The sequence below is a fragment of the Hyperoodon ampullatus genome, assembly GCF_949752795.1.
Source record: "Hyperoodon ampullatus genome assembly, chromosome: 3".
NCBI lineage: Eukaryota > Metazoa > Chordata > Mammalia > Artiodactyla > Ziphiidae > Hyperoodon > Hyperoodon ampullatus.
This window is the reverse complement of record NC_136916.1, coordinates 153,101,370-153,115,665: the sequence shown is the minus strand read 5'-3', so window position 1 is coordinate 153,115,665 and position 14,296 is coordinate 153,101,370. Positions and strand designations below refer to the sequence as shown.

The following is a 14,296-nucleotide window of genomic DNA, read 5'->3' as shown; positions in this document are numbered from 1 at the left end:
ATTCAACTGAAAAACAACTTTTAATGAGGATTTTGCAAAGAATCAAGATACTAATGACTTTTGAAAAAAGAAGAGGATGAGGAGGAAGAAGAGGAGGGGGGACGGAGGGGGACAGGAGCAGCAAGGATGCCATGCCAAATTAAGGTTAATTTGCTTGATGACCTTGAGGGCAGGAACCCACAGTCCTCCTCACAATAGGAACTAAATGTATGTGCTACCAATTAATGCTTAGTGCCAAGGAATCAGCAAGGCAGAATGCTGAAAGCAGAAAAAGTACCTCTTTTCTGCTGACACCAAAGGCTGCCCTCCCCCCAAATTCAATCAAGTGACTTATTAGCCATAGAGTAACTGTTGGCATGGGAGGTGGTTACTGCCAGTAAGGTGGACAGTAGACTCAGACCCATCCTCAAATCACACTTCTGAATGCAGACTTAGTAGCTAAGACAAAGGGTGAAGCAGGGAAGAACAAACACGGAGCGAAGTATGCCACCCGCTGCATACTTACATTGTTGATCAGGTAGACACCCCGTCCCCTGGAAGAGGCCACTGGTTTTACTATCCAAGGTCCCCGGTCCTTTGAATATGAATCTGCTCAAAATATTGGGAGACAAAATAGGGGAGAAAGAAACAAAGAGAAAGAAGGGACATGAGTTTATTATCTTAAATTTTAACACTAGTTATCTACTCAGGTACCCAAAGAATTTTCCAAATTTCTAAGTGGAGGACAGCAACTAAAATAACCTGTATTTTTGGATTAGCCTTAAAAATGAAAACAGAGAAAGAGAAAGAAAGGAAAGAGAGGAAGAGATGGCAATATTACATAATACATTTCTTCCACCATTTCCCCTCTTGAATGAGAGGATGAAGACAAAATAAGGCAAATATCTGGATGTTAGTCTATTACTGTCACAAACAACCTTCACGAATCTTTGATATCCTCGCCTCCTTTAACTAAAGGACCTCCAGAGGCTCACATTGCAGGCGGTGACAATGTGAGTCAAAGGCCAGATCCCCTAATATGGTTACTTTCCTCAAGCAGTTTCTCTGAGCTTATAAGAAAAAATCGCCTTAAATAAAACAATGTGAGTGGAAAGGTAGGACAATAATTGACAAGTGGTTAAAAGGTGCCCTTTACTTTTGTTCCTTTCCCAGGTTCAGGTTTACGCTTTAAATACCTTTGGATCATAGGAAAAGAAAACACACAACCAATATGAGGAGTCCCAGAGGCCTGCAGTTGGCCCCGGCCTCCACTTAGGGAAGGTCAGTGGACACGAGAGAGAAGCAGAGACAAAGAACTCTCCCTCTGATAGGAGCCAAATTGTCTTTTCAAGGCCTCCCAACAGGAACTTGACTTTGTCAGTGCCACAAACAATTTCACCAGGAGAGAAAGAAGACCTCCTTGTCTTCTCTCCGCCACCCTCCCCTGCTTTTTCCCTTGATGTGACCTCACAGAATTGGATAAAATGTCGTGTGCCACACAGAATGTAAAACTCCGTGAGCAATTCTACTTCTGGGAATGTATTCTCTAGTCCTGCTCACACATATTGGAACATTCTTTGTACAAAATTATTCAGTGCTGCATTTTAATAGCAAAAGACGTCCATCAACTAATTAAATACACTATATTGCATCTATATGAGGGGCCAGCAAACTAGTTTTGGTAAAAATCCAGATAATAAATAGCTTAGGCTTTGCAGGCCATGCAACTATTCAACTCTGTCACTGTAGCTCAAAAGCCACCATAAACAATACGTAAACAAAGGAGCATGGCTGGGCCCCCAAAAAACTTTATTTATGGACACTGAATTTCCTATGGTTTCCACATGCCACAAAATTTTATTCTTCTTTTGATTTTTTTCAAGCATTTAAAAATGTAAAAATCATTTTTAGCTCATGGGATACATATAAAAAGGCACAGGACCAGATTTGACACAAGGGCTGTAGTTTACAGACACCTGCTCTACATAATGAAATATTAAGCAGACAAACAAAATGAGAATGTTATTAAGGAACAGAGAGGGAATGAGCTCAAAGAGGCTGCTGAGTGTTAAGAAGTAAAGTGCAGGGCACTGGGTATTGTATGCTCCCATCTGTTCACATACACACTCAAGCCATGTGCCAGTAAGTGCAGAGAATACCTCTAGAAGGTTATGTAAAAATACTAATAACATTGATCACCTCTGGGGAGAACTGGATGACTGAGGAAAAGAGGAGAAAAAAGGCTTTTCACTGATTATTGTTTTGGTTTTTTTTTGGGTACCGTGACTATATTACCTACATAATTTACATAATTTTAAATTCCTGCAATAGATGGCATATTTATATAAGACAAATTAAATCTCTATAAACTGAAGTCACTGAATAGATGTATATATATACACTTTATATATTTTTTCCATTTTGCCATTTTCCCCAAATTCTGAGGATACAATAGTTTGAGAACAAAAGGAACAATTAATAGTAAAATAAAACCAAAAAATTACAAAAATTTTTAAACTTCATTCATTCATTCAGTACTTCTAAGTACCCAACCCGTGTTAGGCAGTTTGCTAGCATGGGGCATGCAGAAGTGAAAAGACAGCAGAAAAAGGCAGGCCCTAAGCAAGTAATTAGACACACTGAGCTCACGAAGAGGAAGTGAGGGAGCTACATAGAGCAATGCCAAAGAAAATGACCAGACCTGTCTGAAGACAGTACCCACTGTGGTGACAAGCGGACGCAGAAAATGCTCGTTTTCAGAACAGGGAAAATCTAGCTAAATGCAACTTCTGCCATCTAACGCGTTTAATAAATCTTACTTTGTGGACTAGGCTTATCAGAAGTTTCTGCTGCTTCTGGTGCTTCACTTTTATCACGTTCTTGAAATTCTAAATATCAAAAAAAGTGTCTTCATGCTAGGCCTTTCTCCTTGATTTGTTGTATTTCAGAACAAGGATTGATTTCTTTCACAGGTTCCAAATATGTGGGTCAGAAGCAAAGGAAAGCAAAGAGCTTGGCAGCCTGTCAGGATGAAGATATACTAGACAGGGCCTGCAACTCTTCCTGGTGCCTTCCAGGTCCTATGGTGGCAGCATGCTCAATCTAATGGAAGGAGCACTGAACCAGGAGTAGGAAGATCTGAGTTCTAATTCTGACTCTTCTAATTCTGGGCAATTTGCTTAAATTATCCAGTCTCATCTTTAAAATGAGAGGTTTAGTCATTTGAATTATGAGATCTCTCATAATCCTACTATGATGATTCTATAAATTTACTGATTACTTTGAAATCCAGTCATCTGAAATTAACTGGCAGACATTAAAGTTTTGCTCATTCCTTAGAATTATTTCTGTCTCTCTTGCAACTAAAGATGACCAGAGGATGCAATTCTGGGCAGTGAGAAGTAAACAGAAATCTGCCAGGGCGTGGGGGGAAAGTTCTGCTTTTCCGATATTGGCGCCACCCTGCCTTCCTTGTTGTTTCCTTCTCCTGCTTAGAAAGCTGTCCACGGCTGGGGAGTGGCTGCAGTTGGCAAGATTCTTAGTTAGGTTCTTCAGGGTCACAGACCTCCGACTGTACTATATACTGTTACACTGGCAACAGTGGCACCAGGAATCTAGCAAGATCTGGTCTGTATATTCCAAGCCCCACATTCTAATTACTGGGAACAGTTTGGCAGTATCCAGGCTTTCACATCTCTTGAGGCAGAGTTTGGTCTCTGGGCTAGGTCTCTACAGAGATGGATTTCAGGTTTTCTCTTATTAGAACAAAAAGCTACAAATTCATGAGATCCGCCTTGGCTGGTCTCTCTAGCGTCTTCAGGCAATCCTCATATCTGTTCCTTATCAGTTCCCTTTCAAAGGCTCTTTCGCAGGCTAGTCACATGCCTTTCTGCTCCTCTCAAACACCCAAACCCATCCCTAGGCCCCTCATTCCTGGTATGTGCCCTCATCACCCTCTCACCAAGAAGGCTGGGAATCTGTAACATAAACCCACTCACCTGCTTTCCTCTCCATCTAAAATGTTACCTGGATGACCACTTAGCCTTCTTCTTTCTCTCCTTTTAGGGGAGAGACACGCCCTCCTTCCTGAAGCTCACCCTTCTACTTGGGCTCTTGACTGAACCCTCTCCTGCCTCCTCTGGGACCTCATTCCCTTGCTCATATCTTCAAGGTCTCTCTCCCCTCTGATTTCTCTGTAGTTCTTCTTCTCTTTCTTTTTCCCTTCCTTGGTAGCAACATCCACCTCCATATCTGCAACTTCCAGAGCCTATAACTCTGGCCAGAACTCAAAACTGCCGTTACAACTGCCTGCAAAACATCACCACGCGGAGGCCTGTAGGCACCTCAAATCCACACCAGGTCCAAAATGTGACGCTCCTCTTGCCCTTCAACACTTTTCCTCTACGTCAGCGGTCCCCAACCTTTTTGGCACCAGGGACTGGTTTCGTGGTTCCACGGTCGAGGGGTTGGGGAGTGGGGGGCGGGGGTGGTGGTTCAGGCAGTAATGCGAGTGGTGGGGACGATGGGGAGCGGCAGGTAAAGCTTCACTTGCTCGCCCGCCGCTCACCTCCTGCTGTGCGGCCCGGTTCCTAACAGGAACCCCGGGGGGTTAGGGACCCCTGCTCTATATTCCTTGTTACACTCCCTGGTTAAAGACTTAATGCTCCTCCCAGCTTCTCAGACTCACACCTTTGACCTCTGCCTCACTACTCACAGCCACTTAGTAAACTGTGTTTATTCTACCATTCTTCCCACTGCCTCCGTTCCGTTCCAGCTACCTAGCTCAGTCTATCTACCCTTCTTACCGGGATTATGACTTCCAAAGCGACCACTGTGTTGCTTCCCCCTGCTCCCTCCAATTCATTTCATGCAGTTATTTTCCTAAAGGCCAACCTGTTCATGTCACTTGCCTTCTCAAAAATGTCCTACTGCCTGCACTCAAGCAAGCACTGGAAGGTCAGGAACACAAGTGTCATGGAGAAAAGGGAATTTCTGAGTTATAATACGCTAGGTGGACAGCAGAGGAAATGAAGAGAATTTAAAACAGACTTTATGAGGAAGACCAATGTCTCTTTGAAAGAGGAAGTGGTAGGAAGAGACAAGTTTCTCCCCTAATATGTAAACTTAGCAACACAACTGACCTACTAAAGCTGGATTTCTCCCCAGTGAATTTAAGTGTAGAGGTCACGGACTCTGGACTACTGGCAAAGAATGACTGGCATCCCGGCAGGACTGAAACCAATAAGCTTCCTCTTTACCGTCACATCTTCCCTGGTCCCTCTTCTACCGCACAATAAGTCCCCGCTGTGGTCTTTGGGAGGCAACAGCAATGAGGGATTTGTTTTGAGATTGAAGAACATCATTTGCCTGTAATAACTGCCCTGGGGCTCAACGTGGTGGCTTTGTGTTGCAGCTATATTCATTCTATGTGTGCTACTGACCCTTTGAATTCATTTTTGTTAGAATGTAGAACCTGTAAGAGTTTGAATAATATGTTGAAGAAATGGGGCTTCCCTGGTGACGCAGTTGTTAAGAATCCACCTGCCAATGCAGGGGACAGGGGTTCAATCCCTGGTCTGGGAAGATCCCACATGCTGCGGAGCAACTAAGCCCATGTGCCACAACTACTGAGCCAGTGTGTCTAGAGCCCCTGCTCCGCAACAAGAGAAGCCCACGCACCGCAATGAAGAGTAGCCCCCGCTTGCTGCAACTAGAGAAAGACTGCATGCAGCAACAAAGACCCAAAGCAGCCAAAAATAAATAAAATAAAATAAATAAATTTATTTTTTAAAAAATATGCTGAAGAAACAATTCTACAGGTCAGGCTTGAACGCATGGAGGAACTCTAACTCTATCCAATCTTCTGAATGAGCATCCAGCCCTCAAACTGCCTCCAAAGGGTGGGGAAGAGCCACAGAATAGAGATAGCAGAGAGGAAAAAGGGAATTTTCAACTTAGTATCCCTTTAGTGTTTACTAGGAAATTATTCTGGACTCTGATTTCTCAATAGGAATTCAACAGCAGGGAGTTCATATCAGGAATGCTTTTATGTTGCTAACATGTTAGTTGAAGCATTTCTATGCTATCATGTTGGCTTATTACACATTTTTATTATATAACAATACATCTCTACATAACTTGAAATAGGAAATATTATTGCACATTTATTTTTATTATATAACCATACATCTCTACATAACTTGAAATAGGAAATATTATTGCACATTTATTAAGTACCCATCAGGCACCATTCCAAGTGCTTTCCATGTTAACCTATTTAAACATCCCAACAACACTATAATGTCAGTACTAGTAACAGTCCCATTTTACAGAGGAGGAAGCTAAGGCACAGGAGGTTTCAATAACATGGCTAAAAATCCCATAACAAAAATTCCTAACTATAAATGTTCAGCTTTGAGTGCACTGTAGCTTTGAAGTTAACTTAATTCATCTAGTGAATACTCTACGCTGACCCATTTCAGAGCCTTCTGTGGGCAAACACTGAACTGCCAACCACTGATCCCAGCAGGGTAAACAAGTGCTCTCAGAAGAATGGCCTCCCCAAGGTGGGAGCGAGAGACCCTGTGACCATTCCTGATGCAAGTCCCAGAGGATGGACACCGCACTGCGTGACCAGACCAGACCACTAGGTCCAACAGGTTAAAAGAATCAAAAGTCAGGAAGTCTAGAGAAAAAATTCTCTTCCTCTCTCCATGCTTCCTCTACCTATAAGACAGGAAAAGTCTTTTTCTTGGACTTATTGAGAAGGAAACTGTCTTGCTGTCCTCGCTGTGTGTCATAACTGATCCTCCTCACAGAAGTGACTTCTCTCATGGGTGGTACTGGGAAATGGTCGTTGTGTGCATACGCCCACTGTCTTTGGCCACAAAGCACAGTGGTGAGAGGAGCCTGGCTTCTGAAGCCAAACTGCAGGGTCTGGATCCTAATCCCACCACTTGCAGCTGCATAACTTACAGAAAGTTACTTGACCTCTCTGTACCTTAGTCTCCTCACCCGTAAAACCGGGAACAATGACAGTACCTACCTCAGAATAGAGGCACCGCTTAGAAGAGGGCCTAACAGAAGTGTTAGAATTGAGTGTTAGAATTGAGTTAGAAATGAGGGCCTCATTAAATGTTAGCTATTATTATTTATCCTATTTAGACTCTCACAAAAGACCTGCCTCACACCTTCTCTGTATTCGTGCCTCTTCTGTGCTCTAAGCCTACTGAGGCAGGCATTGCCTATCATGGGGGGAGAGTCCAAAATAGCCTATCTCCTCTGCTTGGACCTGGGAGGTAAGTTCACTTCAAGACAAAAGAAGCAATGAGACTTGGATGCAGGCCACGCATTCCCAGCTAGCTTTACCACCAATACAGCAGACGCTCACGTGCCTATTTCGCTCCCATGACTATTTTTCAATTAGTCTGTACTCCAAGGAGAGAGAGTGTGACTAACTGGTACCTCTAAACCCTAACACCAAAAGATGCGTGATACGTGTACCCCAAAGGACGTAAGTCACACATGTCCAAAAATCGAGGGGATAGGGATATTCCTTCAATGACAAGAGGAAGAGAAATACCAAAAAGGATGCATATGTAGTTCATATGCAGAAGTATATCCATCCTTACATAGGCACTAACTCTTGTCAATGAAAAAGAGACTTTTTGTAATAAACAGGAGCACATTTCTACAATACCAATGTGTCCTTACATAAATGTCCTTACTAAGAATAAACACACACATACATGCTCAGAATAAAACAGTTTTAAAGTTATCTCTGCAATTGTTTTACTAAAGAAACAATTTTTTAAGGATCTGAAAAGCACTGATTGGTTCCTGACTTGAGGCAGCCCTTGGAGTAAATCTGGCCCAAGTTCAGCTGCTGGGGATGGGGGATAGGGGATGGGGGTGAGAATGGAGCATCAGGAGTCAAGCACTTACTACAGAATTCCGCATACTCAGCTGGCAGCAGGAAGGTCTGAGGGAGGATGTGAAAAGCCTTGAATCCGTGCGTATGCTGCATTCGAATGATGTTTTTGTACAGTCGGTCCTTCCGGGTTAGTTCATACGACCTAAATTTCATAAAAGCATTTCCATTTCAGTATGCTATGACTCAGAGGTTATCCTGTGTCATCACATACTAAAGAGTTCACAGTTCATGAGCAGTTACTAAGGATAGTATTATATCCCAAATCTATCACTTTGTCAAGGAAATGATCACCTTAAAACTAGGGCAATAAATGCTACCTATCAGGGAGTGTAATCTGGCAAACTACAAAAAGGCACTTCAGTTGGCCTCGACTGGATTCATGAGTCTATGGTTTGTTGCACTATTTAAAAACCATCTAAGAATCTTTGCTGTAACCATTAAAAATGCATTCTAGCTGTTCCTCAGTTCAAAATTTTCACTTTGATTTCTTAAAATCAAAGGTTGCTTTGCCAAATCTAGGTATCACCAATACTTCTTTCTTACCCACTGTCCTCTTCAGATCTAGAGCAGAGGTCCTCAAATTTTAGTGTACGTAAGAATCACCTATAGTTTCTTTAAAAAAGAATGTTCCAGGGTCACATCTCTCAAAATTCTGGGATGAAGTCTAGGGTTCTGCATTTTAAACACGGACCCCAAGTGATTTTAGTACAAATGGTCCGGAGACCACAATGTAACAGTGATTTAATCTAGATCAGTAATATCCAAACTTGACTGAGATACAGATCACCTCATTGCTTTTAAAATATATAACTTTCTAGGTATATATTTGCCTAAAAACATTAAGCACCTAGAAGGTGCTTTTTAAATATACACCTTCCCTGGAGATGGTGATTCCTTGAATCTGCAGTAAGACCTATGAAAGTAAAGTAACCCTAGTGACGCTTATCATTAAGGAATTAGAAACAATGAACCAGGCTGAGGGGACCTTCAAGATGGTGGAGGAGTAAGACGTGGAGATCACCTTCCCCCCCACAAATACATCAAAAATACATCTACTTGTGGAACAACTCCTATAGAACACCTACTGAACACTGGCAGAAGACCTCAGACTTCCCGAAAGCCACGTGGCTGACAGCGTCTTGGTGCTCCAGCCGGGTGTCAGGCCTGAGCCTCTGAGGTGGGAGAGCCGAGTTTAGGACACTGGACCACCAGAGACCTCCTGGCCCCACATAATATCAATCGGCAAGAGCTCTCCCAGAGACCTCCATCTCAATGCTAAGACCCAGCTCCACTCAATGACCAGCAAGCTACAGTGCTGGACACCCCATGCCAAACAACAAGCAAGACAGGAACACAACCCCACCCATTAGCAGAGAGGCTGCCTAAAATCATAATAAGTTCACAGACACCCCAAAACACATCACCGGACGCAGTCCTGCCCACCAGAAAGACAAGATCCAGCCTCATCCACCAGAACACAGGCAGCAGTCCCCTCCACCAGGAGGCCTACACAACCCACTGAACCAACGTTACCCACTGGGAGCAGACACCAAAAACAGTGGGAACTACAAACCTGCAGCCTGTGCAAAGGAGACCCCAAACACAGTAAGTTAAGCAAAATGAGAAGACAGAGAAATATGCAGCAGATGAAGGAGCAAGGTAAAAACCCACCAGACCAAGCAAATAAACAGGAAATAGGCAGTCTACCTGAAAAAGAATTCAGAGTAATGATAGTAAACATGATCCAAAATCTTGGAAACAGAATGGAGAAAAAACAAGAAACATTTAACAAGGACCTAGAAGAACTAAAGAGCAAACAAACAGTGATGAACAACACAATAAATGAAATTAAAAATTCTCTAGAAGGGGCTTCCCTTCCCTGGTGGCGCACTGGTTAAGAATCCGCCTGCCAATGCAGGGGACACAGGTTCGAGCCCTGGTCCAGGAAGATTCCACATGCCGTGGAGCAACTAAGCCCATGCACCACAACTACTGAGCCTGTGTGCCACAACTACTGAAGCCCGCACAACTAGAGCCTGTGCTCCACAACAAGAGAAGCCACCGCAATGAGAAGCCCACACACTGCAATGAAGAGGAGCCCCTGCTCACCGCAACTAGAGAAAGCCCACATGCAGCAACAAAGGCCCAACGTAGCCAAAAAAAATGCTCTGGAAGGAAGCAATAGCAAAATAACTGAGGCAGAAGAATGAATAAGTGACCTGGAAGATAAAATAGTGGAAATAACTACCGCAGAGCAGAAAAAAGAAAAAAAGAATGAAACGAACAGAGGACAGTCTCATAGACCTCTGGGACAACATTAAATGCACCAACATTCGAGTTATAGGGGTCCCAGAAGAAGAAGAGAAAAAGGGACTGAGAAAATATTTGAAGAGATTATAGTTGAAAACTTCCCCAATATGGGAAAGGAAATAGTCAACCAAGTCCAGGAAGTGCAGAGAGTCCCATATAGGATAAATCCAAGGAGAAACACACAAAGACACATATTAATCAAACTATCAAAAATCAAACAGAAAAGAAATAATATTAAAAGCAGCAAGGGAAAAGCAACAAATAACATACAAGGGAATCTCCATAATGTTAACAGCTGATCTTTCAGCAGAAGCTCTGCAAGCCAGAAAGGTGTGGCAGGACATATATAAAGTGATGAAAGGGAAAAACCTACAACCAAGATTATTCTACCCTGCAAGGATCTCATTCAGATTCTACGGAGAAATTAAAACCTTTACAGACAAGCAAAAGCTAAGAAAATTTGGCACCACCAAACCAGCTTTACAACAAATGCTGAAGGAACTTCTCTAGGCAGGAAACACAAGAGAAGGAAAACACCTAAAAAAACAAACCCCAAACAATTAAGAAAATGGTAATAGGAACATACATACTGACAATTTCCTTAAATGTAAGTGGATTAAATGCTCCAATCAAAAGAAACAGGCTCGCTGAACGGATACAAAAACATGACCTGTATATATGCTGTTTACAAGAGACACACTTCACACCTAGGGACACATACAGACTGAAAGTGAGGGGATGGAAAAAGATATTCCACGCAAATGGAAATCAAAAGAAAGCTGCAGTAGAAATTCTCATATCAGACAAAATAGACTTTAAAATAAAGACTATTACAAGAGACAAAGGACACTACATAATGATCAAGGAATCAATCCAAGAAGAAGATATAACAATTGTAAATATTTATGCACCCAACATACCTCAATACATAAGGTAAATGCTAACAGCCATAAAAGGGGTAATAGACATTCACACAATAATAGTAGTGCACTTAAACACCCCACTTTCACCAATGGACAGATCATCCAAAATGAAAAAAAATAAGGAAACACAAGCTTTAAATGATACATTAAACAAGATGGACTTAACTGATATTTATAGGACATTCCATCCCAAAACAACGGAATACACTACCTTCTCAAGTGCTCATGGAACATTCTCCAGGATAGATCATATCTTGGGTAACAAATCAAGTCTTGGTAAATTTAAGAAAATTGAAATCGTATCAAGTAACTTTTCCAACCACAATGCTATGAGACTAGATATCAATTACAGGAAAAAATCTGTAAAAAATACAAACACAGGCTTCCCTTGTGGCACAGTGGTTGAGAATCTGCCTGCCGATGCAGGGGACACGGGTTCGTGCCCCGGTCCAGGAAGATCCCACATACCGCAGAGTGGCTGGGCCCGTGAGCCATGGCTGCTGAGCCTGCGTGTCCGGAGCCTGTGCTCCACAACGGGAGAGGCCACGGCAGTGAGAGGCCCGCATACCGCAAAAAAAACCCCAAAAAGACAACAAAAAAAACAAACACATGGAGGCTAAACAATACCTACTAAACAACCAAGAGATCGCTGAACAAATCAAAGAGGAAATCAAAAAATACCTAGAAACAAATGACAATGAAAACATGACAACCCAAAACCTATGGGATGCAGCAAAAGCAGTTCTAAGAGGGAAGTTTATAGCAATACAATCCTACCTCAAGAACCACGAAAAATTTCAAATAAACAACTAACCTTACACCTAAAGCAATTAGAGAAAGAAGAACAAAAAAACCCCCAAAGTTAGCAGAAGGAAAGAAATCATAAAGATCAGGTCAGAAATAAATGAAAAAGAAATGAAGGAAACAATAGCAAAGATCAATAAAACTAAAAGCTGGTTCTTTGAGATGATAAACAAAATTGATAAACCATTACCCAGACTCATCAAGAAAAAAAGGGAGAAGACTCAGATCAATAGAATTAGAAATGAAAAAGAAGTAACAACTGACACTGTAGAAATACAAAGGATCATGAGAGATTACTACAAGCAACTCCATGCCAATAAAATGAACAACCTGGAAGAAATGGACAAATTCTTAGAAAAGCACAACCTTCCGAGACTGAACCAGGAAGAAATAGAAAGTATAAACAGATCAATCACAAGCGCTGAAATTGAAACTGTGATTAAAAATCTTCCAACAAACAAAAGCTCAGGACCAGATGGCTTCAAAGGCAAATTCTATCAAACATTTAGAGAAGAGCTAACACCTATCCTTCTCAAACTCTTCAAAAATAGAGCAGAGGGAGGAACACTCCCAAACTCATTCTACAAAGCCACCATCACTCTGATACTAAAACCAGACAAAGATGTCACAAAAAAAGAAAACTACAGGCCAATATCACTGATGAACATCGATGCAAAACTCCTCAACAAAATACTAGCAAACAGAATCCAACAGCACATTAAAAGGATTATGCACCACGATCAAGTGGGGTTTATCCCAGGAATGCAAGGATTCTTCAATATAGGCAAATCAGTCAATGTGATAAACCATATTAACAAATTTAAGGAGAAAAACTATATGATCATCCCAACAGATGCAGAAAAAGCTTTCGACAAAATTCAACACCCATTCATGATAAAAACCCTCCAGAAAGTAGGCATAGAGGGAACTTATGTCAACATAATAAAGGCCATATATGACAAACCCACAGCCAACACTGTTATCAATGGTGAAAAACTGAAACCATTTCCACTAAGATCAGGAACAAGACAAGGTTGCCCACTCTCACCACTATTAATCAACATAGTTTATGAAGTTTTAGCCACAGCAATCAGAGAGGAAAAAGAAATAAAAGGAATCCAAATCGGAAAAGAGGAAGTAAAACTTTCACTGTTTGCAGATGACATGATACTATACATAGAGAATCCTAAAGATGCTACCAGAAAACTACTTGAGCTAATCAATGAATTTGGTAAAGTAGCAGGATACAAAATTAATGCACAGATATCTCTTGCATTCCTATACACTAATGATGAAAAATCTGAAAGAGAAATTAAGGAAACACTCCCATTTACCACTGCAACAAGAAGAATAAAATACCTAGGAATAAACCTAGTAAGGAGACAAAAGACCTGTATGCAAAAAACTATAAGACACTGATGAAAGAAATTAAAGATGATACAAGCAGATGGAGAGATATACTATGTTCTTGGATTGGAAGAATCAATATTGTGAAAATGACTATACTACCCAAAGCAATCGACAGATTCAGTGCAATCCCTATCAAATTACCAATGGCATTTTTTACAGAACTAGAACAAAAAATTTTTAAATTTGTCTGGAGACACAAAAGACCCCGAATAGTCAAAGCACTCTTGAGGGAAAAAAGCGGAGCTGGAGGAATCAGACTCCCTGACTTCAGACTATATGACAAAGCTACAGTAATCAAGACAATATGCTACTGGCACAAAAACAGAAATATAGATCAATGGAACAAGATAAAAAGCCCAAAAATAAACCCATGCACCTACGGTCAACTAATCTATGACAAAGGAGGAAAGAATATACAATGGAGAAAAGACAGTCTCTTCAATAAGTGTTGCTGGGAAAACTGGACAGCTACATGTAAAACAATGAAATTAGAACACACCCTAACACCATACACAAAAATAAACTAAAAATGGCTTAGACGTAAATGTAATACCGGACACTATAAAACTCTTAGAGGAAAACATAGGCAGAACACTCTATGACATAAATCACAGCAAGATCCTTTTTGACCCACCTCTTAGAGCAATGGAAATAAAGACAAAAATAAATAAATGGGACCTAATGAAACTTAAAAGCTTTTGCACAGCAAAGGAAACCATAAACAAGACCAAAAGACAACCCTCAGAATGGGAGAAAATATTTGCAAATGAAGCAACTGACAAAGGATTAATCTCCAAAATTCACAAGCAGCTCATGCAGCTCAATATCAAAAAAACAAACAACGCAATCCAAAAATGGGCCTATATAGACATTTCTCCAAAGAAAATATACAGATTGCCAACAAACACATGAAAGAATGCTCAACATCATTAACCAT

The 14,296-nt window shown here is 41.3% G+C and overlaps 1 protein-coding gene across 5 annotated transcripts in view; it reads right to left on the bottom strand.

Moving 5' to 3' along the window:
* TTLL5 (tubulin tyrosine ligase like 5) overlaps positions 1–14,296 on the bottom strand; it is a gene marked incomplete at both ends in the record, with an annotated part of 288,021 nt that overhangs the window by 249,049 nt on the left and 24,676 nt on the right. For all 5 annotated transcript variants that reach the window (XM_079699035.1, XM_079699039.1, XM_079699036.1 and 2 more), the window contains 2 exons: positions 506–588; positions 7,924–8,054. In XM_079699035.1, coding sequence (XP_079555161.1) covers positions 506–588; positions 7,924–8,054 — 214 coding nt within the window. The remainder of the gene's footprint in view (positions 1–505; positions 589–7,923; positions 8,055–14,296) is intronic.